Source organism: Oncorhynchus masou, chromosome 21 (genome assembly GCF_036934945.1).
Source record: "Oncorhynchus masou masou isolate Uvic2021 chromosome 21, UVic_Omas_1.1, whole genome shotgun sequence".
Lineage (NCBI taxonomy): Eukaryota > Metazoa > Chordata > Actinopteri > Salmoniformes > Salmonidae > Oncorhynchus > Oncorhynchus masou.
Window position 1 is genome coordinate 44,507,518 of NC_088232.1, and position 15,908 is coordinate 44,523,425.

The 15,908-nt window shown below is 43.1% G+C and overlaps 1 protein-coding gene across 3 annotated transcripts; it reads right to left on the reverse strand.

Annotated features, from left to right (window-relative positions):
- Positions 1 to 302: 302 nt before the first annotated feature.
- Positions 303 to 13,160, reverse strand: LOC135508396 (Krueppel-like factor 11). Of its 3 annotated transcripts, none has more exons than XM_064928549.1 (5): positions 12,942 to 13,160; positions 11,753 to 12,013; positions 6,801 to 7,728; positions 5,442 to 6,588; positions 303 to 1,491 (listed from the first exon to the last, which is right to left on the reverse strand). In XM_064928549.1, the coding sequence occupies exons 1-4, from the start codon at positions 12,981 to 12,983 to the stop codon at positions 6,290 to 6,292; spliced, it is 1,530 nt and encodes a 509-aa protein (XP_064784621.1). In that variant the 5' UTR covers positions 12,984 to 13,160; the 3' UTR covers positions 303 to 1,491; positions 5,442 to 6,289. The 3 variants fall into 3 exon arrangements, with proteins under 3 accessions (XP_064784621.1, XP_064784619.1, XP_064784622.1); XM_064928547.1 differs by having other exon boundaries at positions 303 to 1,553; XM_064928550.1 differs by lacking the exon at positions 12,942 to 13,160 and adding an exon at positions 12,188 to 12,896 and having other exon boundaries at positions 303 to 1,553.
- Positions 13,161 to 15,908: the final 2,748 nt, after the last annotated feature.

Below are 15,908 nucleotides of genomic sequence, written 5' to 3' on the forward strand. Positions count from 1 at the left end.
AGTGTGAGTTCATAACGTGGAGTGATGCGAAAGTGGGTAATGCCTCATACCAAACCAATTCCCAGGGCTGCCAAAACCGACCATTCTGTCCATGTGTCTGAGTGTTTGTGTGTGTGTTTTGGGTTTTTGATAAGCTTTGGATAAACAGTATTTTGATCAACAGTTTATGGATATAATATTGTGTTACTGAATAAATGTATAGACATAAATGATTTATGAATGCACCACCATTGCCTCACCTTATAGTGTTCTTTGTATAATTATGTCGACCATGTTGGATGAATCCAAATGAAAGAAACCAGTAACATAACTCATAGTTTATAACTAGCTGATCATTTTACCATGTCATTTTTTTGTAAACCAAGAAGCATAATCAATGTTAATGTTAATACACAAGTTTCCACTTCTTACATCTTTAAAATGGCAGACCTACATGATGACAAACAATGTCTGCTGATCTAGCAATGCATTACGCCAATAAATAATCAACAGGATATTTTTTGTAGGTAGAATACCATATCTCTATCGATCCCAATAACAAATTAATAACAAATTAATACCAGATCATGATAAATGCATCTTTCTAGAGCTCCGACTTTCCGACCTGAACATCACCGATGTCCTGATTTGACCTCATTTTTTTCCATAGTTCCCAGTTGTCTTGAAAGCTCAGAAATAATCAACAAGCATGGCATAGCACAATTATACAAAGACCACAGCTTGTGAACAAAGTTATCTTCACAATCATTTAAACGTTTCTTTGCCGTCTCTGTCTGCTGAAGAGAGTCTAGAAAAGTTCAATGGAATTGGAGATGGTTCCTCAATGCGGAATAAAGTGAAAAGCTCCCGAGTGGCGCATCGGTCTAAAGGCACTGCATCTTAGTGCTAGAGGCGTCACTACAGACCCTGGTTTGATCCCTGGCTGTATCACAACCGGCTGTGATTAGGAGTCCCAGCGCACAATTAGCCCAGGGTCGTCTGGGTTCAAATCAAAATCAAATCAAATGTATTTATATAGCCCTTCGTACATCAGCTGATATCTCAAAGTGCTGTACAGAAACCCAGCCTAAAACCCCAAACAGAAAGCAATTCAGGTGTAGAAGCACGTTGCTAGGAAAAACTCCCTAGAAAGGCCAAAACCTAGGAAGAAACCTAGAGAGGAACCAGGCTATGAGGGGTGGCCAGTCCTCTTCTGTGCCGGGTGGAGATTATAACAGAAATGGCCAAAATGTTCAAATGTTCATAAATGACCAGCAGGGTCAAATAATAATAATCACAGTAGTTGTCGAGGGTGCAGAAAGTCAGCACCTCAGGAGTAAATGTCAGTTGGCTTTTCATAGCCGATCATTAAGAGTATCTCTACCACTCCTGCTATCTCTAGAGAGTTGAAAACAGCAGGTCTGGGACAGGTAGCACGTCCGGTGAACAGGTCAGGATTCCATAGCCGCAGGCATAACAGTTGAAACTGGAGCAGCAGCACGGCCAGGTGAACTGGGAACAGCAAGGAGTCATCATGCCAGGTAGTCCTGAGGCATGGTCCTAGGGCTCAGGTCCTCAGACAGAGAGAAAGAATTAGAGAGAGCACACTTAAATTCACACCGGATAAGACAGGAGAAGTACTCCAGATATAACAAACTGACCCTAGCCCCCCGACACAAAACTACTGCAGCATAAATACTGGGGGCTGAGACAGGAGGGGTCAGGAGACACTGTGGCCCCATCCGATGATACCGCCTGGCAAGGGCCAAACAGGAAGGATATAACCCCACCCACTTTGCACATCAGTGACCCAACCCACTCAAGTGACGCACCCCTCCTAGGGACGGCATGAAAGAGCACCAGAGAGCCAGTGACTCAGCCCCTGTAATAGGGTTAGAGGCAGAGAATCCCAGTGGAGAGAGGGGAACCGGCCAGGCAGAGACAGCAAGGACGGTTCGTTGCTCCAGAGCCTTTCCGTTCACCTTCACACTCCTGGGCCAGACTACACTCAATCATATGACCCACTGAAGAGATGAGTCTTCAGTAAAGACTTAAAGGTTGAGACCGAGTCTGTTTCTCTCACATGGGTAGGCAGACCATTCCATAAAAATTGAGCTCTATAGGAGAAAGCCCTGCCTCCAGCTGTTTGCTTAGAAATTCTAGGGATGTGTAGGTATGTACGGCAGGACCAAATCAGAACGATAGGTAGGAGCAAGCCCATGTAATGCTTTGTAGGTTAGCAATAAAACCTTGAAATCAGCCCTTGCCTTAACAGGAAGCCAGTGTAGGGAGGCTAGCACTGGAGTAATATGATCACATTTTTGGGTTCTCGTCAGGATTCTAGCAGCCGTATTTAGCACTAAATGAAGTTTATTTAGTGCTTTATCCGGGTAGCAAGAAAGTAGAGCATTGCAGTAGTCTAACCTAGAAGTAACATGGATGAATTTTTCTGCATCATTTTTGGACAGAAAGTTTCAGATTTTTGCAATGTTACGTAGATGGAAAAAGGCAGTTTTGATATGTTCGTCAAAAGAGAGATCAGGGTCCAGAGTAACGCCGAGGTCCTTCACAGTTTTATTTGAGACGACTGTACAACCATCAAGATTAATTTTGTCACGACCTGGCCTTAGTATTCTGTGTTTTCTTTATTATTTTGGTTAGGCCAGCGTGTGACATGGGTGATTTATATGTTTTGTCTTATCTAGGGGTTTTGTAGATTAATGGGGTTGTGTTCAGTTTAATGTTCTAGGTAAGTCTATGGTTGCCTGGAGTGGTTCTCAATCAGAGGCAGGTGTTTATCGTTGTCTCTGATTGGGAACCATATTTAGGCAGCCATATTCTTTGGGTATTTTGTGGGTGATTGTTTCCTGTCTCTGTGTTCTCTGCACCAGTTCGGACTGTTTCTGGTTTGCCACGTTTTCATATTTTGTATTTGTATAGTGTTTACGTTTTCGTGTTTATTAAAGATGCTTAACAATAACCACGCTGCATTTTGGTCCTCCTCTCTTTCCCATAAAGAACACCGTTACAAATTTGGGTTAGGGTTTGGCTGGTGTAGGCAGTCATTGTAAATCAGAATTTGGTCTTAACTGACTCGCCTAGTTAAATAAAAATTAAATCGAACGTTGGAGTTGCTACCAAATAGGGAGAACAACAGTCCATGTGGATGGCTGGACTAGCTGTGTGCATAGTTCTTCTCCTCTGTTTTTGAGCAATATGTTTATCTTAAGCTGACTGTCATTTCATATAAATCTGATTTTAAAAAAATAATAATAATTTTAAATATTTCACTGTGTAAATTCATAGGGTAGGCCTTTAGTATTATTCCTAATAAATCCTCTTTAGCTCGTGGAGTCCCATGGAAAAAAAACTAGATTTACAATAGCTTATTGTTCATTTATTTCAATTATTTTTATTTAATACTACAGTCTGCTCTTGCCTGCTGAATGTAAAATGCAGAAACCAAAGGAAAACCTATTTACATTTCGCTGATTCTGTTGAAAAATATTTCTTAAACGGGAAGAGAGAGCGCGCACACACCGTGGTGTGATCAAAATCCCCCATATGAGTAGCCTGATAATGTGCCCTTCTGGACTTTGTATGCAAACAGTTGAGAATAGCCATAAATCATCGAATGGTTGCATAATCAGGCTGTATGGTACTCCTTGTATATAGTTCCATTCTTGTGTATGTTACCATTTTATTGTAATTATTATGTTTTAAACTGCATCGTTGGGAATGGCTCATAATCAAGGTTAAATCTACACCAGTTGTATTCGGGGCATGTGACAAATTCAATGTAATTGGATTTGATGCAGTTATTTCGACAAACATTCAAAACGGTACGTTTGAGCGGTCTTGCTCTTTCTTCACTATTATCAGAGAGCTATTGTCAATCTGTACAAGACATGTCAGTCTATTTTGGCTAAAAGTAAAGGAGAGACTGACTGCATCACTTCTTGTTTTTAGAAGCATAATGTGTTGAATATTCCAAATTGTTTACATAGTAAATTTACACACAGCACTGACACACAGACTTAACCCCACCAAATGAGTGACGTTTAAAATGTATGTAGTTCTGTCCTTAAACTGTTCTTGTCTAATAATGTTCCGTATTATGTCATGTATCGTGTATTGTTTGTACCACAGGAAGTGTCGCTGCTGCAATCACCCCAGCTAATGGGGATCCCAAAAATATATATTTCTAATTAGCCTACATCCATACAGTTTACAGCTATAGCCAATAATTGTATATTCACTTGATAACAATACTACACTCCTCATTGTACTGTGTTGTTGTAGCCCAGGTAGAATTGTTTTTTTCTTATAATGTAGGCCCAATCAATAGCGGAGCTTTGCGTGACCGACTGCTACAGAGCTAAGCCTGGAGGAACGCACAGATCGGACATTTCATCATATGTACACTTTTTTCTTGCCCTTTGACAGGTGAATATATTTATAGCCCAAATATTTAGTTAATGAGGATCCTAATATCTAGTTTATTATTTAGCTTTCTCGGCTACACAACTCCAGACTCTCTCTTTCCAGCTATTCCCGTGCGCAGTAGGCTGAAGGCTACCGACGCAAACCTCAGATATTCCTGTTTTCATGAAATCCCAGGAAAAACTGTAGTCTACAAAAACTACAGGAGATTTAGATCACCATCATCTAACCGGGAAAATAAATTACAGTGCAGCTTTTGTCCACAGGGTGGCATTTGAAGTCAGATCATGTTTATTATGTCCACAAGGTGTCCCTGTTCGAGAAAGTGTGAGATAGTATGAACCCATTCAACCCATAGAGGCAGTATTGTGTAAGGCAAAGGGGCGGGTGTTCAGGGACCCAGTCTATTGGTCGCACCTCCCGACAGTTCAGTTTTCTCACAATCTGATTGGAGGACGGTTGTTACCGGGTATGGAACCGCAGTGGCGGCAAGAGGGTTTCCACTAGTTACCAGTCACAAAGTCAACATTTGTGATAAAAATACGTTTTTCGATGTTCATTTAAGGTTAGGCATACGGTTAAGGTTAGATTCCAATTTTAAAAATATACATTCTGAAAATAGGCGGGATTTAGCCATAATTATGACTTTGTGGCTATAGAAGCTATGTGATGGCCAGAGACAAAAGTTACTTGATGGGTGTTTATGCAATACTGAATGTAAGGGTAGCCTAGTGGTTAGAGCGTTGGACTAGTAACCGGAAGGTTGCAAGTTCAAACCCCCGAGCTGACAAGGTACAAATCTGTCGTTCTGCCCCTGAACAGGCAGTCATTGAAAATAAGAATTTGTTCTTAACTGACTTGCCTAGTAAAATAAAAAATAACCTACAAAGCTGACTTGACTACTGGTTACACCTTTATTACACCTTTAATAATCTGTATTATTAAAGCAATCCAGAGACTGAGATATCAATTGACACATAATGTAACACTACTTCATAACGATACTTGAGGTTTCTTACCTGTATCACAGGGTATATATACACACCAGTTAGCCAGGCTTATAAGTACAGAGACAAGGATATGAGTGCCTATATATCCCACTGCCTCATAAGCATAGTTTGGATTAGAGCTGCTGAATGGGACAGAAAGTCCTTTGGCCTGCACGTTCCACTAAACCAACAGGATGTGGTCCAGTCCAGAGATGTGATCAGTCAGCATATTGAACAGGAAGTGTTTCAGCTGACTGACTCACATAGGATGTGGCAAGACACCACTCTATTCCTCTACCATATAACTGGGGGAGTGACTGGAAAGGAATGCTGACGAACTAGAGGGCTGTTCTGATTTTTTTTAAAGGACCATCTAAGGTCAAAGGGAGATTTGCTAAAAACACACCAGTTAATAATATGTCTTTATTACAAATGTGTATTAAATAATATGAAAAGTCAGTAAGTAATTATCACAGTATAGATTACTATCCACAGATTTTTACACACAATTAAGTCATTTTCCCAAATTAACAAATGTAGTTTGAAATACAACACAATCACATAGATATTATGTACAAATATACATACAAAGAAGACAGGTGAAATGTAAAAGACAACCTTCATTACAAAGGCTTTGGCAAAAGAGTGCATACATACATACAATTGTGTAAAATATCTGAAAAGTAAACAAAACAATGCCTTTTGCAAAACAAAAATGTACAAATTAGCAGTAAAAGAAAAAAGAGAGTCCAGTGCATGTCTTCAGACATTCTCCATGAGTAAAATGGCAGCCTTGTGTGCTTGGCTGCCCCCCCTATCCATGTCATGGTTTGGGGGTTTGGGGTAAGAAGTCACTAGTGGGTAGTGTTGGGCAGAGTCTAGTTTAAGGCAGGTACCAGCATACTGAGGGAGAGTGAGGCAGGGTTTGACGGCAGAGGCTTGGGAGAGGACATTTTGTTGGGGCTGCACACCTCGGCCTGCCAGGAGGGGGTCTTCTTGCTGGTCATGTGACGGCGGGCATGTTTGGTCAGGTGGTCGCTGCGCATAAAGCGCCGTTCGCACACGGGACACACAAACTTCTTCTCGCCCGTGTGGGTTCGCCGGTGACGCGAGAGCTCATCGGAGCGCGCAAACTTCTTGTCGCAGCCCTCCCAACTGCAACTGAAGGGCTTCTCACCTGAGAGAGAAAATGAGATAGAGTGTAAGTGAGCAAGTCATTATCATTTAGTCACCAACAAACCCCAACACGCTTCGAGTCAAATAAATGACCTTATAATCTTCAGTTTAAAACGTGATACACAAATCAAGATCCTAACATTTTATCCCATAAATGTCAAGTTCTCTCTCACTTCCACTCATCCATGAGAAGCACTGTGAACTCTCGCTTGCCTGTGTGTGTTCGGAGGTGTGCCTTGAGGTGGGAGCTCTTGAAGTAAGTCTTCCTGCAGCCAGGGAAGTTGCACACGTAGTTCCTCCGGCGGGAGAAGTCCATCTTCGTGGCGCTGCAGGGTCCAGCGGGCACGTAGACCGGGGCGGGGGCCAGAGGTAGCAGCTTGGTGTGGCCCAGGGTCATGACAGTCTGTGGGGAGCAGTGGGGTGCCTGAGACATGTGGGACTGGGGGAGAACCAGCATCACCGTGCCCTGGGGCATAGCCTGGCCCATGAGGAAGGGCTGCTGGAGGGCCCCTAGAGGGCCAGACTGGGGCAGGATGGATGTGGGGGTCCTGGATGTCTGCATCGGGCCCTGGATGAACGCTGAGATCATCCCTGATTGGCTGGTCACCGGGAACATCTGGCAGATGATTGGAGGAATGGAGGTGGGGGGTGGGGAGAGGCGTGTGGGCAGGCTGTTTTGTGATTGGGTGTTAGCGGGAGGAGGATAGGGGCTCTCCTTACAGTGGATAGCCTTTGGCTCTTCCTTCTCAGTCTTGACTGGCTGGTCCCTACAGGGAGAGATGAGGGCGAGGTTGGGTGTGAAGGGAGGTTTGCTGCTCTGTTCAGTCTTTACTGTGTGCTGTTGATGGACCACCAGCTCTGAGATCCTCTCTTGCTCGGTGGGATGTGCTGGAATTTGCTCGCAGGGCTGTGTGTCTGCGGTGTGGCGGATGACGCTGGTTACCATTGCTCGGCAGGGTGCCGGTGATGGGGTCTTTCCAGTGGTTGGGGACTCAGCAATAGAGGCCATGGGCGGTCGTGGGATCCCACAGACCCTTACAGAAAGGCTGGAGCTGGGCCGGCTCAGAGGAGAGGTGCTTGTGTGGATGGCAGCGCTGGTGGGGGTTTCAGCAAAGCTGGGGCTGTGAGGAGGTGTCATACACTGGAAACCAGAGAGAAAAAGCCAATACAGAATCAGTGTATGTGCACCATACTAGGAAGCTTTTTCAAACAGAAATTTGCATCCTGCAGCACTAATTCCAAAAAGTTTTGGGACACTTAAGTCCATGGAGAATAACAGTACCTCCTCCCAGCTGCCCACTGCACTGAGGCTAGGAAACACTTACCACCGATTAATCCACGATAATCGAGAATTTCAATAAGCAAGTCTACGGCTGGCCACGCTTTCCATCTAGCTACCCCAATCCCAACCAACAGCTCTGCAACCCCGCAGCAACTGGCCCAAGCCCCCCCAGCGTCTCCTTCACCCAAATCCAGACAGCTGATGTCCTGAAAAAGCTGCAAAACCTGGACCCCTACATATCAGCTGGGCTAGACAATTTGGACCCTCTTCCGAAAATTATCCGCTGCCATTGTCGCAACCCCTATTACTAATCTGTTCAACCTCTTTCGTATCGTCTGAGATTCCTAAAGCTTGGAAAGCAGCCACCCCCCTTTTCAAAGGGGGAAGACACTCAAGACCCAAACTGTTACAGACCTATATCCTTCCTGCCCTGCCTTTCTAAAGTCTGAAAGCCAAGTGAACAAACAGATCACCGACAAACTCCAATCCCACAGTACCTTCTCCGCTATACAATCTGGTTTCCAAGCTAGTCACGGGTGCACTTCAGCCACGCTCAAGGTTCTAAACGATATCATAATGCCCATCGATAAAAAAAACAATTAAAAAAAAAACAGTACTGTGCAGCAGTCTTCATCGACCTGGCCAAGGCTTTCAACTCTGTCAATCAAAGTACGCTAATGACTGCCTCACCTGGTTCACGAACTACTTCTCAGACAGAGTTCAGTGTGTCAAATTGGAGGGCCTGTTGTCCAGACCTCTGGCAGTCTCTATGGGGGTGCCACAGGGTTAAATTCTCGGGCCGACTCTTTTCTCTGTATATATCAATGATGTCGCTCTTTCTTTGATCCACCTCTACGCAGACGACACCATTCTGTATACATCTGGCCCTTCTTTGGACACTTAACAAACCTCCAAACAAACATACGACACTCCTGTGGCCTCCAACTGCTCTTAAACGCTAGTAAAACTAAATGCATGCTCTTCAACCGATCGCTGCCCGCACCCACCCGCCCGCCAAGCATCACTACTCTGGACGGTTCGGACTTAAAATATGTGGACAACTATAAATACCTAGGGGTCTGGCTAGACTGTAAACTCTCCTTCCAGACTCATTAAGCATCTCCAATCCAAAGTTAAATCTAGAAATCGCCTTCCTATTTCACAACAAAGCCTCATTCACTCATGCTGCCAAACATACCCTCGTAATACTTAATATCCTACCAATCCTTGACTTCAACGATGTCATTTACAAAATAGCCTCCAACACTACTCTGCAAATTGGATGCAGTCTATCACAGTGCCATCTGTTGTGTCACCAAAGCCCCATATACTACCCACCATTGCGACCTGTATGCTCTCGTTGGCTGGTCCTCGCTACATATTCGTCGCCAAACCATCTATAAGTCGTGGCTAGGTAAAGCTCGGCCTTATCTAAGCCCACTGGTCACCATAGCAACACCCACCCATAGCACGCGCTCCAGCAGGTACAGATGAGTCGGAAGTTTACATACACCTTAGCCAAATACATTTAAACTCAGTTTTTCACAATTCCTGACATTTAATCCTAGTAAAAATTCCCTGTCTTAGGTCAGTTAGGATCACCACTTTATTTTAAGAATGTGAACCCCTATAAACTACTGGAGTGAGGTCAGGGCTTTGTGATGGCCACTCCAATACCTTGACTTTGTTGTCCTTAAGCCATTTTGCCACAACTTTGGAAGTATGCTTGGGGTCATTGTCCATTTGGAAGACCCATTTGCGACCAAGCTTTAACTTTCTGACTGATGTCTTGAGATGATGTGGATATATTGAAGCAACATTTTCCTTCCTCATGATGCCATCTATTTTGTGAAGTGCACCAGTCCCCTCTGCAACAAAGCACCCCCACAACATGATGCTGCCACCCCCGTGCTTCACAATTGGGATGGTGTTCTTCGGCTTGCAAGCATCCTTTTTTCCTCCAAACATAACAATGGTCATTATGACCAGAGGACATTTCTACAAAAGTACAATCTTTGTCCCCATGTGCAGTTGCAAACTGTAGTCTGGCTTTTTTTAATGCTGGTTTTGGAGCATTGGCTTCTTCCTTGCTGAGCGGCCTTTCAGGTTATGTCGATATAGGACTCGTTTTACTGTGGCTATAGATACTTTTATACCCATTTCCTCCAGCATCGTCACAATGTCCTTTGCTGTTCTGGGATTGATTTGCACTTTTCGCACCAAAGTACATTCATCTGTAGGAGACAGAACACGTCTCCTTCCTGAGTGGTATGACCGCTGCGTGGCCCCATGGTGTTTATACTTGGTACTATTGTTTGTACAGATGGACGTGGTACCTTCAGGCGTTTGGAAATTGCTTCCAAGGATGAACCAGACATGTGGAGGTCTACAATTTTGGCTAATTTCTTTTGATTTTCCCATGATGTCAAGCAAAGAGGCACCGAGTTTGAAGGTAGGCCTTGAAATACATCCACAGGTACACCTCCAATCGACTCAAATGATGTCAATTAGCCTAACAACAGAAGCTTCTAAAGCCACAACCTAATTTTCTGGAATTTTCAAAGCTGTTTAAAGGCACAGTCAATTTAGCATATGTAAACTTCTGACCCACTGGAATTGTTATACAGTGAATTATACGTGAAATAATCTGTCTGTAAACATGAACAAAGATGTCCTAACTGACTTGGCAAAACCAATATTTGTTAACAAGAAATTAGTGGAGTGGTTGAAAAACGAGTTTTAATGACTCCAACCTAAGTGTATGTAAACTTCCGAATTCAACTGTATATTTCACTGGTCATCCCCCAAAGCCAACACCTCCTTTGGCTGCCTTTCCTTACAGTTCTCTGCTGCCAATGACTGGAACGAATTACAAAAATCACTGAAGTTGGTGATATCTCCCTCACTAACTTCAAGCATCGGCTGTCAGAGCAGCTTACCGATTGCTGCAGCTGAACACAGCCCATCTGTAAATAGCCCATCCATCCAACCACCTACCTACCTCATCTCCATATTAGTTTTTTTAATTCTCTTTTGCACACCCTCATATGCACATCGATCACTCCAGTGTTCATTGTTAAATTGTAATTACTTCGCCACTATGGCCTAGTTATTGCCTTACCTCATTTGCACACACTGTATACATGTTCTATTGTGTTATTGACTGTATGTTTGTTTATCCCATGTGTAACACTTGTTTTTGTTGCACTGCTTTGCTTTATCTTGGCCATGTCGCAATTGTTAATGAGAACTTGTTCTCAACTGGCCTACCTGGTTAAATAAAGATTAAATAAATAAGTAGAACAAAGAACCACTGTGGTGTTCTAGTACAGCCACTGTGGTGTTCTAGTACAGCCACTGTGGTGTTCTAGTACAGCCACTGTGGTGTTCTAGTACAGCCACTGTGGTGTTCTAGTACAGCCACTGTGGTGTTCTAGTACAGCCACTGTGGTGTTCTAGTACAGCCACTGTGGTGTTCTAGTACAGACGTCCTAGGTTGGGTGTGTTCTGTTTCAAATTGGAGGTTTAATGTAGCTGTTAGGAGAGATACGTGACCACAGTAGGCACGTATGCACACTGCACTAATGACTAGTTTGAGATGGGTGGCTGTAAAACAGTGATTTTTACAACCAGCAGCTGAGAGAGATGAGCACTAGGTGAAGTTGAAACCGCCTATCTCTTTCCTGACACCTGTGCAGCAACCTCCCTAACCCCTCCAACCCCTATAAGCCATGCAAAGTTTTTAGCAAACACATCAACCTGAGATAGACACTGTCTCAAAGCTGGTTTACACAGTAAGTCAAAGCTAGGACTCACAGGTGTTTGTGTGCTGGTTGTTTTGGGATGTGTGGTGTTTATGGTTGTCCAGAGAATACACTCTTACCAGGGAGGAGAGCGAAACAAAGTCTTTGGGGGGCTCCGGTGGGTCCGGAGGCAAAAGGGAATCGCAGGAGTCCGAGGCGGGGGTAAGGGGTCTGGGTTTGCAGGGGTTGGGGCGGTGTTGGCCCCAAGAGCTCATGCAGACCAGAGCCTCTGCAGCCTCCAGGTCTGTGTACTCCAGACTGCGGCCTGGGGAGGACTGCTCACTGTAGTGCCTCTTCCTCTTCAGATAGGAGCCGCAATAGTCCATCACCATCCCATTCATCTGGAAGAAAAAAAGTTTTTCTGATGATGGTATAATAGAAGACTGGTGTGTCACAATAGGGACTAATCACAAAGATAACTGGGAAATGAGACCCAATCAAAACCATACAGCGAGATGTATTAATTTGCATCCAAATGACCTCAAATAAAATGTGTGAAATGTTTCTATTCTTACCAGTCATTAGCTTAATGTCAAGTGCCAGTTGCTGCAAGGTTGTCACAGTGTGGCCGTTAAGAGTGCTGAAGGAGCAGACTTTTGAGATTACATCCCATCTCCCCTAAACCTACGAGCCAAGTAACCTCCCATTGCCAAATATAGACCAACTAGTAATGTATCCCTACCACTTGCCACGTGAGACCGAACCCCGCATGCTCAGGGGATGTTACCCAGTGTGAACGCTGCATCAGGAAGTGCTTTGTCTGCAATGACACTATCAGTGATTGTATGGCCACTCCCAACATCAAATAATGTGACCAGTTTCACATAGTGAAAGCTTAGCCCGCCAAGGCAAAACAATTACCACTCTACTGGACTACCTGGTTAGCATAGGGTGACGTTGGGTAACATTAACACAGGTCAATAAAACAAATGCTACATTATTGCACAATTATGTCCAACTGGGCACTGTTGAATTAAAGATATTAGACCAACAGTCAATCATTGAAGTCATTGGATAATATGATTGGATGGTATAAATGTAAATAAGTCTCAATTAACCTGTTTTTTTTTTACAATAATTTTGAACTAACATGACTCAATTACCAACTGAATAATATTGTAACGTAAAAAGTCCAAAGTGAAACTAATAAACTGGAGTGACAAACAAATACAGTATCCTACTGACCCATTATTCAAACGTTTGTCATGAAATAACACGCCTGTTGACTTGAAATAATAATATTAATACAAAATATATAAATATTCTTACCCCATACGAAACTTCAATTTCTGAACATTTTTGTAGCGGCATTGTTTAGGTATATTTGAATTTAGTTTAGCGTCAACCGGATATGGAACAAAAGAAGCGGTGTCACTCCGCCCGATCAGTAGAGACTGGCTGTTCAATTCGTTTTCACTACGTCCTCTCTCAGCTGTGTAAAACATCAGGATAAAAAAAGGAAAACAAAATTCACAACACACAGGCGGATGGCAACATGCCACCAATGAAAAACAAATGTGTGTGAGATCTTAGCCAATAGCAGGTGAGGCGACGCGTGATCAGTGCATGGTGGCCGGGACGATTGGAGGAAATAGGGTGCGTGGCTGTTGGTGGGCGTGCAAAGGGGTCATCGGTGTCAGAAAGAACCCAATGAACTGCAAGTCTGAAAACTAGGTGAAAGGTCTTATGCCGCGTTCATTACAACTGGGAGCTCGGAAATCTCTGACTTCAATGCGTTTACAACAACTGGGACCTCGGAAAAAACTAGCCTCGACTGGGAATAATCGATTTGAACGGTCAGAATTTCAGAATTCCAACTCGGGGCTCTTTCTAGAGCTCCAATTTTCCGACATAAAGATCACTGACGTCATGATTCGACCTCGTATTTTCCGAGTTCCAAGATGTTTTGAACGCGAAACTAGTGCCGAATGAGGGGACTCCTGAGTTTCTCCCATATGTTTTTGACATACTTTTATGTTTTATTATTTTTTGACAGGATATCTAAAGCTTTTAGAGTTAGCCAATGAATACTCACGTTTTTTATCAGTTAGTAGTTTGTCAGCTATTAAAATCACAATGCTTTTCAAATTCAGTAAAACGTCATGCTCTATTTTACCACCTTAATGATGTGCATTTCAAGCTACACCATTGTCACATCCTATCTACCTAACAAAGCAGGCGTAACATGAACATTGTATCAGACCTTAGTAACGTTCATATTATATCTGTTACAAAACGTCTCTACTTATTGCTACTTCTACTAGATATATTACTATGTAGCTAATGTTGGATTTATTTTGACACTTCTGTTTTCAAATACTGCATGAGACCATTGTGAACTTCAGAGGCCTCAGGTTGCCTAATGCGTAAAAATACATAACAAATGTAAATCCCAAAATCACATTGAAAATTCAACACCCCACAGTAATATAAACATTGTTGGGTCATATGAGTTCAATATTGTTTTTAGACCCATCCCTCTCAACCCCATATGGTTTATATGGGCTCATAAAAAACATCTTTAGAGGAATTCTAGGGTGGAGCTTGTGAACAACCTAGCCTCTCTGTTTTTGTCCATAGAGCCCAACATTTTGCTCCGGGCCCCATGTTATGGTACGAAAAATAACGGAAAAACAGTGTACCGGTATGTAGGATATATCATGTCAAAATCACAGGATGTTGTGTAGGCCTAATACATAATGAAATATGTAATGAACTTATAACCAAGACAATGCATCATATGACTTCAGAGAAGGCTTACTGTAGCCCTGGACTCAACATTTCATTGCACCAAGAACATAGCTGTGTTTTAACCATGGGCAACACATTTAATGTAATATCGAAACGGTATTAAATATCCAAATATAATTTTGTTTTTGCAGTTATTGTACATGTCTCTACATTACAGGCAGCTGGTGGCACCTTAAATGGGGAGGATGGGCTTAATAGCTACAATGGAATAAATAGAAAGGTATTGAACACCCAGTTTCCATGTATTTGATACCATTTCATTCTCTCCATTTTAACCATTATTATGAGCCATCCTCCCCTCAGCAGCCTCCTGTGTATGTATGGTTTCTCAGAATTCCATGTCACAAATTCAAATGAGTGCTGACCTACATCTCCGAAACGTTGCATCATCAAAATTGTTTACATGATGGAAGAAACTATAGTGTATGTCAAAAACTCTGCAACTGCAGTAGCCTATGTAATTAGATTACAATCTAAGATCTCTGACACACACTTAACACATAAAAAAAAGACTGTTTAAATGTTTTCTACATTCCCCATTCTCTGAACCTCTGAAAATATTAAAATGAAACCGGTCATCTTCATTCTCTCTGTAGTTCAATCAACCAGTTTTCCCACCCAAACGCCCTGGTATGTCAGGAGCGACCCAGGAGGCTGTGTTCCACTTCGAGTCACATAAAAATGACCTCAGGCAGCAGGGCTGAGTAGGGCTTTGTTGTACAATGCAACCCAGTGCCAGCAGCACAGCATAAGCAGTGAGAGGTGCAGAGGGAGGAGCAGGGCTAGAGATAGAGGCTGCAGCAGCAACAGAAACTGTTTGTGATATAAGTGGGGTAGAACCGTATGAACTCGGCCAACAAGAAAACTGGAGGAAAGGTTAACGCTGGTCAAATCTAGGCTTACACCTCCCCTCGCCTGATAACTCCTCCTCTCAGGAACTTCCATGAGGGGACACAGAAAGGGGGAGTTGAGCGCTATCGCCCTGTGAGATTTAGGTATACCACCCCAGAGGCTATAACTCACTCCCACCCCCAAGCCCTGAAATGCGGCCACTTCGGACAGGGGAGCAGAATCAAGTAGAGAAATAGTCATTCTCACAGAAGTGCACCTCTCAGATATCAGCCTGGTCTCATAGACTAGACGTAACAGTACATGAAATTCCAGGACACTCAAATTCATATGATATGTTACGTTTGGCATGGTTACATAAGACAGAATGTTACTTAAGGCCAAAACAAAAGGAGGTGGTTAGTCAGGGTGTAGCAACCCATTGGTTGCGTATTCTAATCTCATCACGGACAAGTTTAGCATTTTAGCTAATTAGCAACTTTTCAAATACTTACTACTTTTTCGCTACTTTGCAACTACTTAGCATGTTAGCTAACCCTTCCTCTAAGCCTAACCCTAACCTTAACCCTTTCAGCTAACCCTAACCCTTTAACCTAACTTCTAACCTTAACCCCTAGCCCTAATGTTAGCCAGCTA